Source organism: Schistocerca americana, chromosome 2 (assembly GCF_021461395.2).
Source record: "Schistocerca americana isolate TAMUIC-IGC-003095 chromosome 2, iqSchAmer2.1, whole genome shotgun sequence".
Classification (NCBI taxonomy): domain Eukaryota; kingdom Metazoa; phylum Arthropoda; class Insecta; order Orthoptera; family Acrididae; genus Schistocerca; species Schistocerca americana.
Window position 1 is genome coordinate 798,928,537 of NC_060120.1, and position 17,602 is coordinate 798,946,138.

At 36.2% G+C, this 17,602-nt stretch overlaps 1 protein-coding gene across 1 annotated transcript in view; it reads right to left on the reverse strand.

Moving 5' to 3' along the window:
• Nucleotides 1-17,602, reverse strand: part of LOC124594445 (dynein regulatory complex protein 1) — a 326,671-nt gene that overhangs the window by 214,224 nt on the left and 94,845 nt on the right. Inside the window, exon 4 of the mRNA XM_047132821.1 lies at nt 17,095-17,288. Within this exon, the coding sequence (XP_046988777.1) occupies nt 17,095-17,288 (194 nt within the window). The remainder of the gene's footprint in view (nt 1-17,094; nt 17,289-17,602) is intronic.

The following is a 17,602-nucleotide window of genomic DNA, read 5'->3' on the forward strand; positions in this document are numbered from 1 at the left end:
TCTCACAAATAGGGGTATATTTTGCCCAACATTTTCAGTATTTCTTTTAACAACACAACAAACAATTGTTATGGTAATACCACTCTCTTGACTACATTCAAAAACATCCATGCATGCATAGTTTAGGACCTGAGAGAGTAACGCAGATAAACGACTACTGCTGTTCAATTGTTCATTACGCCCTTGTTGGTGCATCGTTTACTCCATGGCTCTCGGACTCGGGCACTTCCTGCACCATGGTAAAAATGACTGCCAGACGACCAGTGGTTGTAATACCGTTTTTACTGGTCCCCTTCTCGCTGGCTCCACCACTGCTCCACATTCATTGCACACAAGAAAGGAAAACACACAGTTTCCCTTTCCCACTACGTTTATCCTTATTCAACTTACGGTACTCATGAGCATCTCTTGTCGACAGCTTTTCAGTGGTGTGTTGGGATGTTTACAAATATCCCAAAACACTACAAATGTCATTCACTCTTTTACTAACAGAATGCCCATCCAGTAATGAAGACTGAATAAAAATATTGTCTATGGCTGTGCTACTGTTTCCCTGCACCGTCATTCTAAAAAACACATTCTGCATCAGATCATATGAATTTATGAGGTCTACCAACATCCTTTTTCTTGTACTATTATATACAAATACAATATACCATTTTCTTAAAAATGGAAATGCACTAGGAATAAATTATATTGGATATTTTACAAATAATCCAGTAACATGTAATATGTATTGTTATACTTACATATGTGACTATTTTCATTAAGTGAGAGACTGATCTATAATGAGATTCATATACCGCATAATGTCATTTTATTTTATGATGCATACAATGTCATTTACTGTTCTGATATCTGTCAAAATTAATTGTATTTTTTTTTTTTAATTTTCTGTTTTTAACAATCACATCATTGTAGCAAAATGAATATGAAGCCCATGTGGTAACACCGTTGAGCACCCAGTTTTGCTCTAAGTTTTGTGGTGACATCTGTGCCGATCTGGTTTGTACTTATGTAATCAGTTCTTTCTTAACGGCATTAAATATGCCAACTTTCTACAGTTGTACCATGGCTTGTCTTATTGCTGGAATGACTTCAACACAGAAATAAACTATGCTGAAACTCAAAATCACATGTGTCATGAATTAATGTGGACATTAATAACCACTTGGTCAGTCTTTGTTATACCAGGACTTCAACTTATTTCTTTCCTAGAGCAACAAATCAAATCTCTGAAGCAGATAAGTTAAGTATTTGATCCCAGCCAAGACAGTAAACATTTCAAATGCTAGCCACTTTAAGGCTGACTGACACTCAGAATATAGTGAAGACCAATCAAGCCCATTAATATACATGATTTCATATTAAAAGTGAGAGAAATCACACCCGCATCATACGACAGGATCAGCAGTCTACCAAAATTTTCACATCCTGTCAATTGGCGGAACTAACAAACTGTTAGTAGGAACATCTTAACAATCTGTTTGAATACCTTCAATGTTATTCAAATAGTGAAATACAAAACTATTGATATTTTTGTGCACTTTTTTGACCCATTACATGGGGGTATGCCATCTAGTCATTTGTCAAAAAACATAATAGATGCAAAGAATCCACAGCTTCTTCAATTTAACACAATCTTGCAGGGTAGTGTCATAATTTTGCTCTTCAGTGTGAAGACTTGTTTGATGCAGACCACACATCCACCTATCCCATGTAAGCAAGACCCTTCTCTGCACAACTATTGCATCATACATCCCATTGAAACTGTTTTCTGGAGTCAAGCCCTGATCTCCCTCAATAATTTTGATACTACCCTGCACTCCACACACACACACACACACACAACACACACACACACTCATTAGTAATCCAATCTTCAGCATTCTTCTGTAGGAAACTTTTCAGAAGATTACCTTTTCTTCTTGTCTGATTTGTATTTCACCCTTGAGTACTGTCCACATAAACTACACTCCAGACACTAAAATTCATATCAGATGTTAATAAGGTCATTGACAAAATATTAGTATCCCATTAAAAGAGCAAACTGATCATTTTGGGGCACTGTAGGTGGTGTAGAACTGGTGCCAGGTGGAACGTGACCCTCAATTGCTGACTTAAGTCCTGGCAGTGAAGTGCTGTACAGCAGCAGATTTGTGCAATTAGTAATTCTGTGTAATTTCACTATTTCATAAAAGTATTAGTTGAGTATAATCTAACTGACAGTTATTACAATTTATCACAACCGTATAGTGGGCTGTGAACTAAACTCCACTTTCTTTCTGTGGCAACAAACACTTGCAACTATTAAAACATTTTCATCACTCAGATCTAAATATTAAATAATACGCTGTTACTAACTGTGTGAACGTAATGTTCAGCAAATAATTTTAATCATTTTTTGCATATGAAGTTATCGTCTATGAATAATTTTCATTTGCACTTATAAGGAAATTTTATTTCAGCTGTTGAATATTTAAGCTTAAAAGATATGATACATATAAATTACATGCCACAACAGTTCCTAATTAATTCTCATTTTTAAACATTTTATCAAAAATTCATTGCATAAATTCCTTAGGTGTTATCTATCTCTGAACAAAGCTTTTTAATGGAATATTTTCAATATCACAATGGACAAGCATGCAAACTGTTGTAGAAACCTCAGATATGGCACTCATTGTGAGGTACATCAGTGATACTTTCCATGGGATGTAATACAACTTATATGATATGCAAAACAGGACAGGATGATGTTGCTGATACAACAAAATAAAGCTTACCACATTTAAAAGAACATAAAATTTCCAAGATTGGTGATGTTTTACAGAAGCTCAAAATTTATAGCAGACTTCAATGTGAAATGGTTTTAATTATTTCCACAACAAAACTCTGTCTCAAAATCAAACAGAAAATCCAAAGAAATCCTGGTTATATATAAAGATCATGTGATATAAGAAGAACACCAGCAGCATGTAAAAATCAGTAACTTAAAAGTGTGATAGCAATAATAAAGTTATCAGTGAGAGTGCCATTAAAATGTAGGTAAAGGTTTTAGCTTATCCATCACTAAAGAAGACAAAGTTAATATTCCAGAATTTGAATCCAAAACAGTTACAAAAATGTATGACTTAGAAGTACATATCCCTAGTGTAAAGAAGCATCTAAATCACTTAATAAAGATAAGTCTTCAGTCCAGTTATATATCAACTGGGTTCCTTCAGAGTTTGCTGATACAATATCTCTATATACAGCAACCATATTCAACCATTCACTCAAAGAAAGATTGGAAAGTTGCACAGGCTACACCAATACTCAAGAAAGGAAATAGCAGTAATCCACAGAATTTCTGACTTATATCACAAAGACCAAGTTGAAGTAAAATTTTGGAATTTATTCTGTGTTCGAACATTTATTTATTTATTTATTTATTTATTTCTTGCACCATGGATCCAACTGTGACAATTTCACATGGATGTAGTGTGTGTCAATTTTTACATTGTCAATGACAAGTACTTGTACACTATGTTTACAGGTAAAGAATATAAAGTTACTTAACCACTACAATGATCCATAACACAATATAATTGAATGAGAATCCTTAGACCTACAGATTACAGGTATAAAACAAAGTAAATTAAACCTGAAAAGGTCATATAACCCAGACTGTTAAATATAAGCAGTTAACACTAAAAGAGTTACATATGTGACAAGAATGTTCAGCTTAATGTTCAATTTATATGATAATACATCTTATTTTAAGGCCGTTTCTCACTGTGTTTCATAAACTCTTCCAAACTGTAAAATGACATGGCTAAAAGAAATTGCCTCAGAAGCTCTTTAATTGTAGATTTGTTGGCAATTTCACATTTGATTTCTGGAGGAAGAGCATTAAATATCTTTATACCAGAGGACTGTACACCCTTCTGCACAATCTTCAAATTTTTACCTTCAGTGTGGAAATCATGTTTCCTCCTTGTGTTATACTGATGGTATTCACTGTTACATTTGTATAAATCAGTGTTTTTACTTATGAAACACATAAGTGAGTATATATATTGAGAAGTAGTTGTAAGAATTCCCAGATTCCGGAATAGGCTTCTGCAGCTGCATCTAGGATCTACACCAGACATCACTCTTACAACACGCTTCTGAGCAATGAATATTTTCTTTGCAAGAGATTGATTTCCCCAGAAAATAATTCCATATGCCATCAAAGAATGGAAGTAACCATAGTATGCAGCTTTTTTGATGCTTAAGTTTGCACTGACAGAGATGATTCGCATTGCAAAAACTGAAGAGCTGAGTCTCTTGTAAAGATCTAAAATGTGATGGGACCAGTTTACTCTACAGTCAATCTTCACGCCTAGAAATTTTGTTACTTCCACTCTTTCTATGACCTGTGTGGCATATTTAACAGTCATTTCTTCCTCAGTTTTGGCAGTTGGGGTGAACTGAATATAATTAGTCTTACTCAGGTTAAGTGAAAGACCATTTGCAGTGAACCATTTCATTAAATCTATAAGAATAGTATTAACAGACTCTTGAACATTTTCACATTTAAGACCATTAACCATTATGTTAGTATCATCTGCAAAGATGGTAAAATTGCACTGAATCATTGAAGAATAAGGTAAATCATTTATAAATAACAGGAACAGTAAAGGACCAAGAATAGAGCCCTGTGGAACTCCACAATTTATGTCTCTCCATTCCGATGAAATCATTCCACCACACAAATTGTCTGACTTATCTAAGACTACTTTCTGTTTCCTCTCTGTCAGGTATGACTGAAGCCAGTTATTTGCTACACCACTTATTCCTAGATGGTCTGCCTTTTGTAACGGTATTTGGTGGTTCACAGTGTCAAAGGCTTTACATAAATCACAAAATAACCCTGTTGTCACCATTTTCTCATTTAGAGATTCCAAAACCTTATCTATAAAAGCATATATTGCTTGTTCAGTTGACAGACCTTTCCGGAAACCAAACTGATGTTTGCTGAGAATATTGAATTTATGTAAGTGTTCTAAAATTCTAGAATACATTAGCTTTTCTAGTACCTTTGAAAACACAGTCAGGAGAGATATTGGTCTGAAATTTTTAACATCAGTTTTCTCCCCTTTCTTAAAGAGAGGCTTCACGATAGCATACTTTAGTCTATCAGGAACAATTCCTTGCTGCAAAGAGGCATTGAAAATATGACACAGTATATTGCTTACAGAAGTACAACACTGCTTTAACAATTTGCTAGAAATATTGTCTACTCCACAGGAGTTCTTGGTTTTCATGGAGGCAATTGTTCTTTCAATTTCTGATACTGTAACAGGTCTAATATGCATTTGGATGATTTTGTTAGGGAAAGCATTTCGCAAAAAGGTCAGGGCATCATTCACAGAACCCTTGCAGCCTATTTGCTCAGACACTGACAGGAAGTGTTTATTAAAGATTTCAGCTATGATCTCAGGATTTTGCACAAGATTCCCTTCATGTTTGATTATGAAGTTTTCTACAGCTCTTTTTTTATTGTTCCCTGTCTCCTTGTTAACTATTTGCCAGACAGTCTTCATTTTATTATTGGAGTTATCAATTTCTTTTACATAATACAGTGCTTTTGATGTCTGAATAACTTTCTTTAGGATTTTACAATACATGTTATAATGGCTGATTAATTCTCTGTCCCTTGACCCTCTGGTTGCAACATAAAGTTCTCTCTTATATTTACATGACACTCGAATACCCTTTGTGATCCATGGCTTCTTTAAGGACGAGGAAATATTGTTCCTAACAAACTTTTTAGGAAAAGCTTCTTCAAAGTGGGATAGGAATTCATTTATGAATATGTTGAACTTTGTATCAACATCATCTACTCTGCGAACTGAATTCCAATCTTCATGCTGCAGCTTATGGTTAAAAAATTCCAGGGTCTCTTTGTTCATAAGTCTGATTGCCTTCCAGGATGGGACTGCTTTCTTGACAGGTCTGTAGTCATGTAGAGTGAGGAGCTGTCCATCATGGTCTGATATGCCATTTACTATTGCAGTGACAGTGAAGTTCTGGTATAAATTTACATCTAAAAATATATTGTCTATCAGAGATTGACAGTCAGGTGTGATCCTAGTAGGAAAGTCAACCACTGATGTAAGATTGTAGGAACTCAGCAAATTCTGGAGCTCTACTTTGTTGTTGCATTCCATTGCGAAGTTGACATTAAAGTCCCCAAGTAAGATAATGTCATTATTTTTAGAAAATAAGGTTGATAGTAACAATTCTAACTGAACCATAAAGACTGTGAAATTGGTTCCTGGTGCCCTGTACACTGTAACTACTATTAATTTGGAACTGTTTAATGTCACTTCTATTGCACACACTTCAAACTGTTGGTCACTGCAATATTTCCTTACATCTACAGATCTAAAAGTTAAATTATTCTTAATGAAAATTACTACTCCACCTTTTCTCATGCTATCTCTACAGTAGTAGGTGGCAAGGCTATAACTGTCTATATGTAACATTTCAATTCCTTCTGTAATATGGTGTTCTGAGAAACATAAGATCTGAGCATTGTTCATAAAGTTTTTGTTATTTATGTTAACTTCTAATTGATCTAGTTTGCTTCTTATTCCCCTTATGTTTTGATGAAAAATGGAGAAGTTGTTTGGATTATTACCTATTTTGGTGGTTTCTTCTTTCTCGTGCCTGTGGTTAAAAAATCCTTCAGATGAGGAGGACACACAACTTTACGTTTACCTCCTGTTCTCTGTGATGATGTCGATTTTTCTTCAGTAGATGCTTCCTTCTTTACTGAAGATGATGAAACTGATGACTTGCTTGTTGATTTACCTTGAGCTGATGCTGTCAATTCCCTTGGAGATGATGAGGCTATTGACTTGCTTGCAGGTGGGGATAAGATTGCTGTTGCTGTAGGCTCCAGGGGTTGTACTGCTGTTGCAGCTGGTGTTTCTGCTGGTAGTGATATTTTTGACGAACTGCATGTAGGCAGGTGCACAAGTGGTGTTGCTGGATGAATTACCACAAAGAAAATGATCTATTGACATATAGCATGCTTTCAGAAAATATTGTTCTTGTGAAACACAACTAGTTTCCTTCTTCATATGGAGTAACAAGTGCTATTGGCACAGGATCTCAAATTGATTCCATATTTCTAAAGTTCCTGAGGGCATTTGACACTATTCCTCACAACCAACTACTAATCAGATTGCATGCCTATAGAGTACTGTCTCAGATTTGTGAGTGGATTCATGTTTTCCTGTTAGAAAGCTCACAGTTCCTAGTAACTGATGGAAAGTCACTGAGTAAAACAGAAGTGATATATGGCTTTTGCAAATAAGTGTTATAGGTTCCCTGTAGCTTCTAATTTATAATAATGATTTAGAAGACAGTCTGAGCAGTTCTTCTAAATTGTTTGCAGATGATGTTGTCAGTTACCATCTTGTAAAGTCATCGTCACAAGATCAAAACCAATTGCAAAATGATTTGGACATATCTGTGTGGTACAAAAAATGGCAACTGATTCTACATAAATAATGAAAAGTGTAAGGTTATTCATATGAGTACTAAAAGAAATCTATGAAATTTTGGTTACACAATAAATTGCACAAATCTAAAAGCTTTTATTTCAGCTAAATACATGGGGATTACACTAACAAACAACTTCAATTGGAATCATCACCTACCTAGATAATATTATGTGGAAGGCAAACCAATGGCTGTGTTTTATTGGCAGAACACTTAGAAAACACCACACGACTGCTACGGTCACAGGTTCGAATCCTGCCTCAGGCATGAATGTGTGTGATGTCCTTAGGTTAGTTAGGTTTAAGTAGTTCTAAGTTCTAGGGGACTGATGACCTCCGATGTTAAGTCCCATTGTGCTCAGAGCCATTTGAACCAACTTAGAAAATGCAACAGGTCTACTAAAGAGACTGCCTCATTACAATTGTCCATCCTCTTCTGGAGCACTGCAGCGTGGTATGGGATACTTACCAGACAGAATTGATGGAGGGAAACAAAAATGTTAGAAAAAGGGCAACTCTTTTTGTATTCTAAAAGAATAGGGGAAAGTGAGTCACGGATATGATAAGTGATGTGGGGTGGCAATCATTAAAACAAAACCATTTTTATGTGTGACAAGATCTTTCCACAGAATAAACAATCACCAACTTTATCCTCCGAATGTGAAATTCTTTGTTGCCAGCCACTAACATTGGGAAAAATGATCATCATAACAAAATAAGAGAAATCAGAGCTTACATGGAAAGATTTAAGTGTTCTATTGTTCTTGCTTGTTGTTTGACAGTGAAATGGAACACAAAAAGTCTGAAGATTATTCAACAAACCCTCTGCCAGGCACTTAACTGTGAATAGCATAGTAGTCACATAGATGTAGAAGCACATACGAATAATGCTGATTACTTTCTTAACAGAAGGAAAGATTACCCAACTCATCTCACATTTAGAAACCATATTTGAATTTTTGTTGTAAGAAATTATCATGTTATGTCTCATGTAAGAATGAGAAATTTCTAGAAGCAGATATCAGAATTTGACAGTGACAGGATGTGGTTCACTGTTCCATGATTTTGCTCCTTCTGTTGACTGGGAAACCATGATTGTGATGATTTGGTTTGTTTGCTGCAAGACCAATATTCACACGGACACTGTGGCAATGTCTGGAGCACCACAAATTAGAGAAGGGAAATCTACCCCAGAACTGATTCAAAGAGTTAGATCCAGTCAGAAAGTGAATGAATGGTGACTTGCAGAAAAGGAATCATAGCTCTTCAGATCAGGAAATCCTCTCCAGTGACATCAGTGTATGGAACGAAGATCCTGGGGCAGACTGCTGCAACAGCATCCCACTCGCATGGTGTATTAATTGCTATGGAATAGACTATTGTGCAAAAAAATATGCTACATACAATATGTTATTTATGTGTTTATATACTTACTGTTGTGAATAGCTTTTGTCAGACATGAAAAGAATAGAAAGCAAAGAAAAGTCACCCTCTTAGTACACTGCATCAATGCAGAAAAAATTTCACACTCTTTCTTTTTCCTTCTGATGTGAAAAGACAGCTTGGAAGAGTGATATCAGCCCATTCAACACTTTACCAGGAGAGATGATGCTCTGCAAAGCAGAAGCTCTTGGCTCCCCTACCATTTCTGACTCAGCATGGCGTGGACTGTAGTTGACTCAAGAGTCACTGCGCTCTTGGTTCTGTCACTGGTTCAGCTCCGGCAGTAGCTCACTGCTCCATGCTCTGCATACAGTGAATCATAGGGTGGTTCAGGAGTCACCTTGTCCTCTGTGTTCATAACTCGCTCACTGATTCAGCTTACAGTGCTCTTGGCTTGTTCATTGCTTCGGCTCACAGTTCAGCTCAAATCTTCGACTCACCACTCTCCATCCAAGTTCAGCTAGCAATGGATATTGTTCATACGATAACAATAACAGTATGTATATTACATTATTAAATTTCACACATGTGTTACTGCATTTGCATATAATACAATACAACATGAGCTTATTTTAAGTTTATGCTATTTAAAAAGTGCATCTTGATAGAACGTATTTTAATTTTTCCACGTTATGTATTTTTCAAAGCTGCAAGATATAAGTGACCCATGTTGTCTTCACACAGAGGAGTTTAAAATGATATATGGTACCATTTACCAAACTGGAAAAGCCATTTCTACCATCAATAGCTTCCTGTTCAGTTGTTCAACAATAGCTCTGGAATGGTGTGGATCAGGAAGCCCACCAAGATCCCAAAGGAGGAAGCTGCTTTTTTAAAAGTACTAATTTACTTCATTAAAGTTATATTCATATAATTAAGATACTTTGAATTATTAAGTATTTTAAAATTTGTGATTTGTAAAACTCAATAGAATTAAATTCTGATACTAGGTTAAAAAAAACAGAATTCCCTGAGATTTTATGAAGTTCCTGAAATTCCCTGATCCCTAAGATATCCCTGATTTTTCCAAGTCAAATGTAATTCCCTGAAATTTCCACATTTTCCAGAAGAATTGACACCATGTATAGTGGTTTAGTACAGTATACAGACTAAATTTTATGATGTTTTTGTCTCATGTTAATGTATATCTTAACTTATTTGACTTCCCTGAAGAATGGGATCTACAGAACATAATGGGTGAATGAATGAATAAAAACTTTGTCACTGACAAATTGCTTCAAACCCAATAGCAAATGTCAGGAAGTTGAGCTATATGCCACAGACATCTGGAGTTTGGTACCTCACAAAAAGCCACTATTCTTGACAACACAGAAACTGGACAGTAGTTGACTGGAGGCATGTAGTGTGGCCTGAATACACACAATTATGCCTGTTATTAGATGACATAAGACATCGAGTGCACCAACAGCTCAATGAAGTGCTGAAAATGCACCATGTGGAATCTGTAGTTCAGCCAAAGATGGCTCTGTGATGTTTTTGGTGTGGTTTTTGTACCATGACTCTGAGAACAAGAGGCACTCATATTGTTACCCAATCGCACACTATACCATCAAGCCACATGCTGTGGCAGTAGGACTTCAATGTATGCAATCTGGCAACATTTGTTCTCCATGGAGCCTCCAAAAACACAGATACATCAATTGCCATGCTGTGCCCAGAATTATGACTCACATGAAAATATGATTTTGTGCTACTCCTGTACCTGGTGTTTCCACTGAGGCATGCCACTGTCTGCACACCTTTCTGTGCTGCTGGTTCAGAGGCAACCATGACAATGGGCACAATGACAGTAGTCTGTGCCCTCTGCTGCTCCAGATGCTGCCACAGTGTCTGTGTGGATACTTGTCTTGCAGCAAACAAACCAAATCCTCAAGTGAAAGTATGGACATGGGTGTATAATCCTGCATAAACAAGTAAACAATATGTCTGTCCCCTTGGGCACTAAATGTGTGTGGCATTGAGATCCAGTTTTGTGATGAATATGAGCATCCTGAACCTAACGCTTCCATATTTACATGACAATCATTGGATCTTAATCTACACAAGCAGCAAAATCATGGAACAATGCACCATATCCTGCCACTGTTAAATTCTGGCATCTGCTGCTAGACACTTCCCATTCATACATTAGACATAACATGACAGTTTCAATAACAACAAACATTCGAATGTAATTTCCAAATGAGAGATCAGTTGTGTGATCCTTCCTTCCATTCAAAAAGCAGTGTCATTCATACTTGCTTCTACAGCTACATGACTACTACACAATTCACACTCAAGTGCCTGAGGGTTCATCAAATCATCTTCACAATGATTCTTTACTGCTATGTTGTTGAACAATGCACAAGAAAAATAGCAAACTTAAATCTTTAAGCTGTGATTTCTGTTATTTTATTATAATGATCATGTAGGTGGATATCAACAAAAAAAATCAGCATTCACAGGAGAAAGTTGGTGGTTGTTTAAGTTGTCTAAAGTTCTAGTCCCCATTAAAAATGCCTTTATTTTAATGAATGCTTCCCCACATCACTTACCATACCTGTGACACTCCCTCCCCTATTTTGTTATAATACAAAACAAGTAATCTTTTTTGAATTTTTTGATGCCCTCCATCAGTCCTATCCAGTAAGGATGCCGTACCATGCTACAATTCTCCAGAAGAGACAGACTTTTTAGTAGACCTGTTGCATCTTCTAAGTGTTCTGTAAGCTAAACACAGCCTTTGGTTCAGCTTCTGCACAACATTATCTAGGAATGAGATGATTCCAATTTATTTGTTATTCTAATCCCTAGGTATTTAGTGAATTGAAAGCTTTGAAATGCAATATATTCCTTTTAGAATTCATATAAATGTCACACTTTTCATTATTTTTATAGAGTCATTTGCCACTTTTCACACTGCGGCAGTTCCACCTGCTTTATTTATCTCTTCATTTGTTGTCCTCAGAGTCAACGTACTGTGTTGCTACGCTGGCTGAAAAATGGGGTTGGTAATTTGGACACTGACTACTGTAAATAATGTAGCTGACAGATGCACAGTTGCATTTCACTGTCTTACTTTCACTTTTCACAACCCCCTCCCCCCCCCCCCCCCCCCCTCATATACACATTTATATGGCCAGTGCACTATTGTTTAACTTTCCATAAGCCTCAGCAATAGTTTGCAGGTGAACATCCATATACTGCTGCAATAGTTTCCTGTTGAACATCTACGAGCAGTAAAACCTAACCACAAAGTTCATAGTTCTCGAAGAATAATCAGGTAAGTATGGAAACATACAATGTCATTGTTTTTACACATGACCTATTGGTGTAACACTTATTTCATGGTTAAGTCGATGCATTGTTGTCGTTCTAACCAACACAGGTTCCTCGTCTGAAATTCGGCCGTCGACTGACTGTTTCATGACCAAAGATCAGGCCCTTATATATCCTCACAATAATAGGTGCTGAAACTACACATTGTTTGAAGTTAAATTTACAGAAATTACGATTAAAACTTAACTCATTAAATTAACTGAATACATCGAAAAATTGCGTCTTTTTAACATCTTCTTCTACTGCAAGAGTTAGGCCAAATTATTTGTTTAAATCATGAAATTAACAAATATAGTTACCCAAACAATACTTTTGATGAAACTGTTAATTTCTTTGGAATTAATGAAGGTCTGGCTTTGCTAACATGTTTTCTAATAGGGCAAATAAATACTTTAAGAATACTATTAGTTGTTCTTCCAAATGTTTATAACTAGTACAGAATTTATATTTGTTTATATGTCAAGAATAGAATTTAAGTTATGAAACAATTACTGATTTCACCCTATAACAAAAGATACTAAGTAGGAATAGTCAAAATAAATCAGAAAATCAATTACATACGTAAAACTAAGCACAAAATTACATCTGGTGTTATATTCTTTAAAACTAAGGGCCAACCTTCCTCTTTTTTGAAAATGCAGATTATATTGATGTATGTTAATGGTTAATTATTAGACATAAAAAAGTGAATTTAAGGAGGCAGATGGCAAAACAAGAGGGGAATTAAAATTATCCCAGCTTGCTTCATCACAACATGACACAGATATCTTGTCTAAATGATTTTGCAATTGATTTTGGTATTGTGATAACTTTACAAGATGGTAACTGAGAGCCTCATTTGCAAACAATCTAGAACTGCTCATATTGTCTTCTAAATCATTATTAAAGATTATAAACAATAGGGGACCTACAACACTCCCTTGCAAAATCCTTTTTTATATGCATGGTATGTGTCAATGGATTATTTTCTTCAACATAATTCATAATGTTGGAACACAGAATTTATTCCAAAATTCTACTGCAACTTAGTGTCTGTGATATTTGTCTGGAATTCAGTGGATTACACTTATTTCCCTTCTCGAGTATTGTTGTGAACTGCACAAGATTCGAGTCTTTACGTACAGATATTTCATCAAGTGAGTGGTTGTACATTGTTTGTATGTATGGAGCTATTATATCAGCAAACTCTGTTAGGAACCTAGCTGATATACAATCTGGACAAGAAGGCTTGACTTTATTAAATGATTTAAGCTGCCTTGTTACATAACAATATCTACTTCTAAGTTACTCATGTTGGCAGCTACACTGGTGTCCAACATTAAAGCAGCAAACAGAATTGTGCAAGGTTGCATTTATTTTGCCACAAAACGGTATACACAATTAATAGTAAAGCAGAAACAATGTGAAGAATACAGAATATAAACAGCTGCAACATGCATAATGGTAAACAAAAATGTTCTTCGTTTTTCCAACTTAATGGATTTGCACACACATTCTGACAACTGGTTAATGTGCTCAGTATCAGGTGTGATCACCTCTGGTAGCATGGTAGCAATACAAGCCTGACAATGATGGAGCATGCTGTGAATTATGTCACTGGTCTCATGTTGAGGAAATAATGCCCATTCTTTCTGGAGAGCTGCTTGCAGTCTTGGACAGTGGTTGGTGGATGCTGACATAATGCAAGCCATCTCTCTAGTGCATCCCAGACATGCTCTATGGAATTCAAATCAGGAGAATGAGCAGGCAATTCCATGTTTCCAAGAAAACATCAACCATCCATGCTCAATGAGGTCAAGCATTATAATCCATCAATACAAAGTTTGGGACAACAGCATCTCACAACAACCACAAATGAGATCCCAAGATCTCATCACGATACCTAACAGCAGTTAAATCTTGACAATTCACCCTTACAATTTCATGAAGGGGGTTTGAGTGATCAACATAATCCCTGCCCACACCATTAAGGATGCTCCTCAATACTGATCTCTTTCTATAACATTTGGGTCCCAAAATCATGTTCCATATTCCCTCCAGGAGCGAATCCATCGAGAATCACTCTCAAGACTAAATCGGGACTCATCTGTGAAAACAACATTGGCCCACTCTTCAGGCATCCAGATGGCATGCTGATGACTCTACTCTAGATGTTCCCTTCTGTGAAGATGCATCAGAAGTAGACACACAGTAGGTCTCCAACAATAAAGGCCACTCTGCAGAAGCCTTCCGCCCACCCTTTGCCCCGATACAACATGTCCAATGGATGCTTTGAGCTCACATGCCAGTTGTTGTGCAATACTAAGGTGGTACTGTCATACCGTTACAGCCAAATAGCAGTCCTCTCTTCTGAAGTCACATATGATTGGCCCTGCCCTTGTCTTCGGAATACAGTTTCAGTCTCTATAAACTGTCGCTGCATATAAGAAACAAAAGAATTATTTATGTTTAAGCTATCAGGCCACAACAGTTTGTGACTGTCCTGCTTCCTTTCTGCCTACAACCCTCTGCCACAGAGAGTCTGGTAGGCATCTTTTCTGTGCCATATTGCACCATCTATGACTGTATACATAGCAATTGTGGATATGGGGCTACCTGGCGAACTCTACCTCATTTCATAGGTGCCCTGACATCATCATTGGCATGGTTGTCTATTATCCAGGATGCCATCTTCCATGTAGAACACAATTGTATGGACATCTGGTTGACAGTTTGTATGATTATATTGTGAATTAAACACAGGATGGGGAAATAGCAGATAGTTGCTTTAATTTTGGACATCAGTGTATTCTAGTTCAAATTTACAATATTTACTTCATGTTCTTTGTTGAAGGATTTTGGAAAACTGTGTTTGATAACTTCACTATAGTGGTACTGTTATTTGTACCATTACCATTGTTATCATGCAGTAAAGGAAATGATTGTGTCTTGCCACTGGTGTACTTTAGATACAACCAGAATCTCTTTGAATTTTCTTTCTGATTTCAACTCAGAGATGCACTGTGGAAATAATTAAAAGCATCACACTGAAGTCCTCGCTAAATTTTGATCTTCTGTAAAATATTGCTCATCTTGGGGATTTTTCAAGCTTTTAAATTTGGCATGCTTTTCTTGTTGCTTCTGAATAATTGTTGTGACCTGCTTTGTATACCCCGGAGGATCAGTTACACCTCTTATTAATTTATTTGGTATAAATCTCTCAACTGCTGTTGATAACATTTCTTTGAATTTAGACCAAATCTGGTATACTCTTACATAGTTAGTAAGGAGTGGAAGGATCCGAGACTTTCTCTTAGGAATGCATTACACAAATTTTTATCTGCGTTTTAAACAGATATATTATGCATTTACTTGTGGTGGATCTATATGTTGTTGTATTCAGTCCCCCTACAAAGATCTTGTGGCCATAGTCCCTGTATCCATCATGATGCTCTCAATTTGTTCATTATTATTTTTTGCTAAGAGCTCAAGCATGTTTTCACACCTATTTACATTTCAGGTGGACTCCTGAACTAATTGTACAAAATAAGTTTTGGAGAAAACATTTAGTACAATGTTTTATGCCTGCTGCCAACTTTAAAAATGTATTTTCACCAACATATTGAGAGCAGACTGAATCACAATCAACTATGATTGTTTGAGTGGCATACCAGTTTGAAATGAGACTGACATTTCTTTTGAATCTCTCAGCAACTGTATCATTTGAGATGAGGGGGTCAGTAAATGAAACCAGTGATTATTTTTTCCCATTGTCAAGTATAACCTCTACACATATAACTCACAGAAAGTATTGCAGTTTCACTACAGGATAAGCTACTTCTAACAGCAGCAAATATGCAACCATCAACAGTGTTTAATCCATCCTTACTAAACATCATTAGGTTTTTTGTAAAAAAAATCAGCTGAGTTTATCTCCAGCTTTAGCCAGCTTTCAGTTCAAAGTTACGCACATCATTAGTAGCAACATGAGCTACCACCTGCAATTGACTGTACACTGCTCTTCATGGCATCCAGAAACACCCATCCCACATTTGGGTTGACTCACCAGGCATGCACAAGCAATGCACACTGGACTTCTTCCCTTCTTTGGTAGTTATATTCCTAAAGGGACTGTTACACACCTAACATTGTAGCCCCCAACTACCAGTAATCCCAGTCTCTGTGAATACATGGATCTTGCATGTCGAGAGGCTTCCCATGAAACACAACATGCGACTGCATCTGGCTCAGGATCTTTGTGCAGTTTTACCAAAATGCTGATCATTTGCATGCCAAGCATGTAGTACACTCCATGTCAATTTGATGTTTGTTGAATGCCATCTTCATGGCATTGCAGCTGTAATGGCCATTTGTTATTATATAAAGGGGGAAATAAGTGTCTCCTGTTACAACTCACAAAGTCAGGAAACTGAATGGTTCTTGGCATATGGTCATTCTTTCATATATTTATTTTGTGTGTTCTGCTGTGAAAATAAATTTCTTCTCTGTCTCATCTGTGAAACAAAAATCCCATGGATCTGAAATCTTGATACTCATTATTCTTTATCATAGTTGCAGTTAGCTAAACAACCGCCTTTCAGATTTTAGTAAGATAGATACTTCACCCATCAGCCATCATTACAAAAGAGGCTTGGTTATAAAAATGTTACCCAACAGTCAAATGTAATAACACTTAAAGAAAGTACATTTATACACTAATTGACATCCAGGAATTGCTAAAAATAAAATTGATACTCTCATTTTCATAAACATTAATTTCATATTTACATACCTCAATTAGCCTTAGTTCTTGCCGATATGCACGTCTCATCACATTAACCTGATTGTCAATTCGCTCTGCCAGAGTGACAACGTCATCTTTTTGTTTCTTTTGATCTTCATGAAACCGGATATCTGCTTGTTTCAATTCATGACGCAGCTCTTCTATTAGCATGTTTTTTTGCTCAATGAGTTCCCTACACTTTACTGTTAACAAGAAAGAATATTTCAAAAGGGGAATTAGAATTAAGATCACAAGAATAATAACATCAGTGACTGTCTTACCAAAAGATCTTATACTTTCAAGTTCTTTAAAATATAAGTAAATGTATCTATTCATTATACAGAAAAGAATAGTTAAAATGAAACAATAAATAAATAAAGGTAGCAAAGAAGTCTGTTCACAAGCCAGCTGGAAACTAATAGAGGTAGTGTCAAAGTATGAAAGACTCACTAAATTTTATAATGTGGGATTCCTGTTTTCAAGAAATAGGAATATTTTGCGGACAATACAACTACAC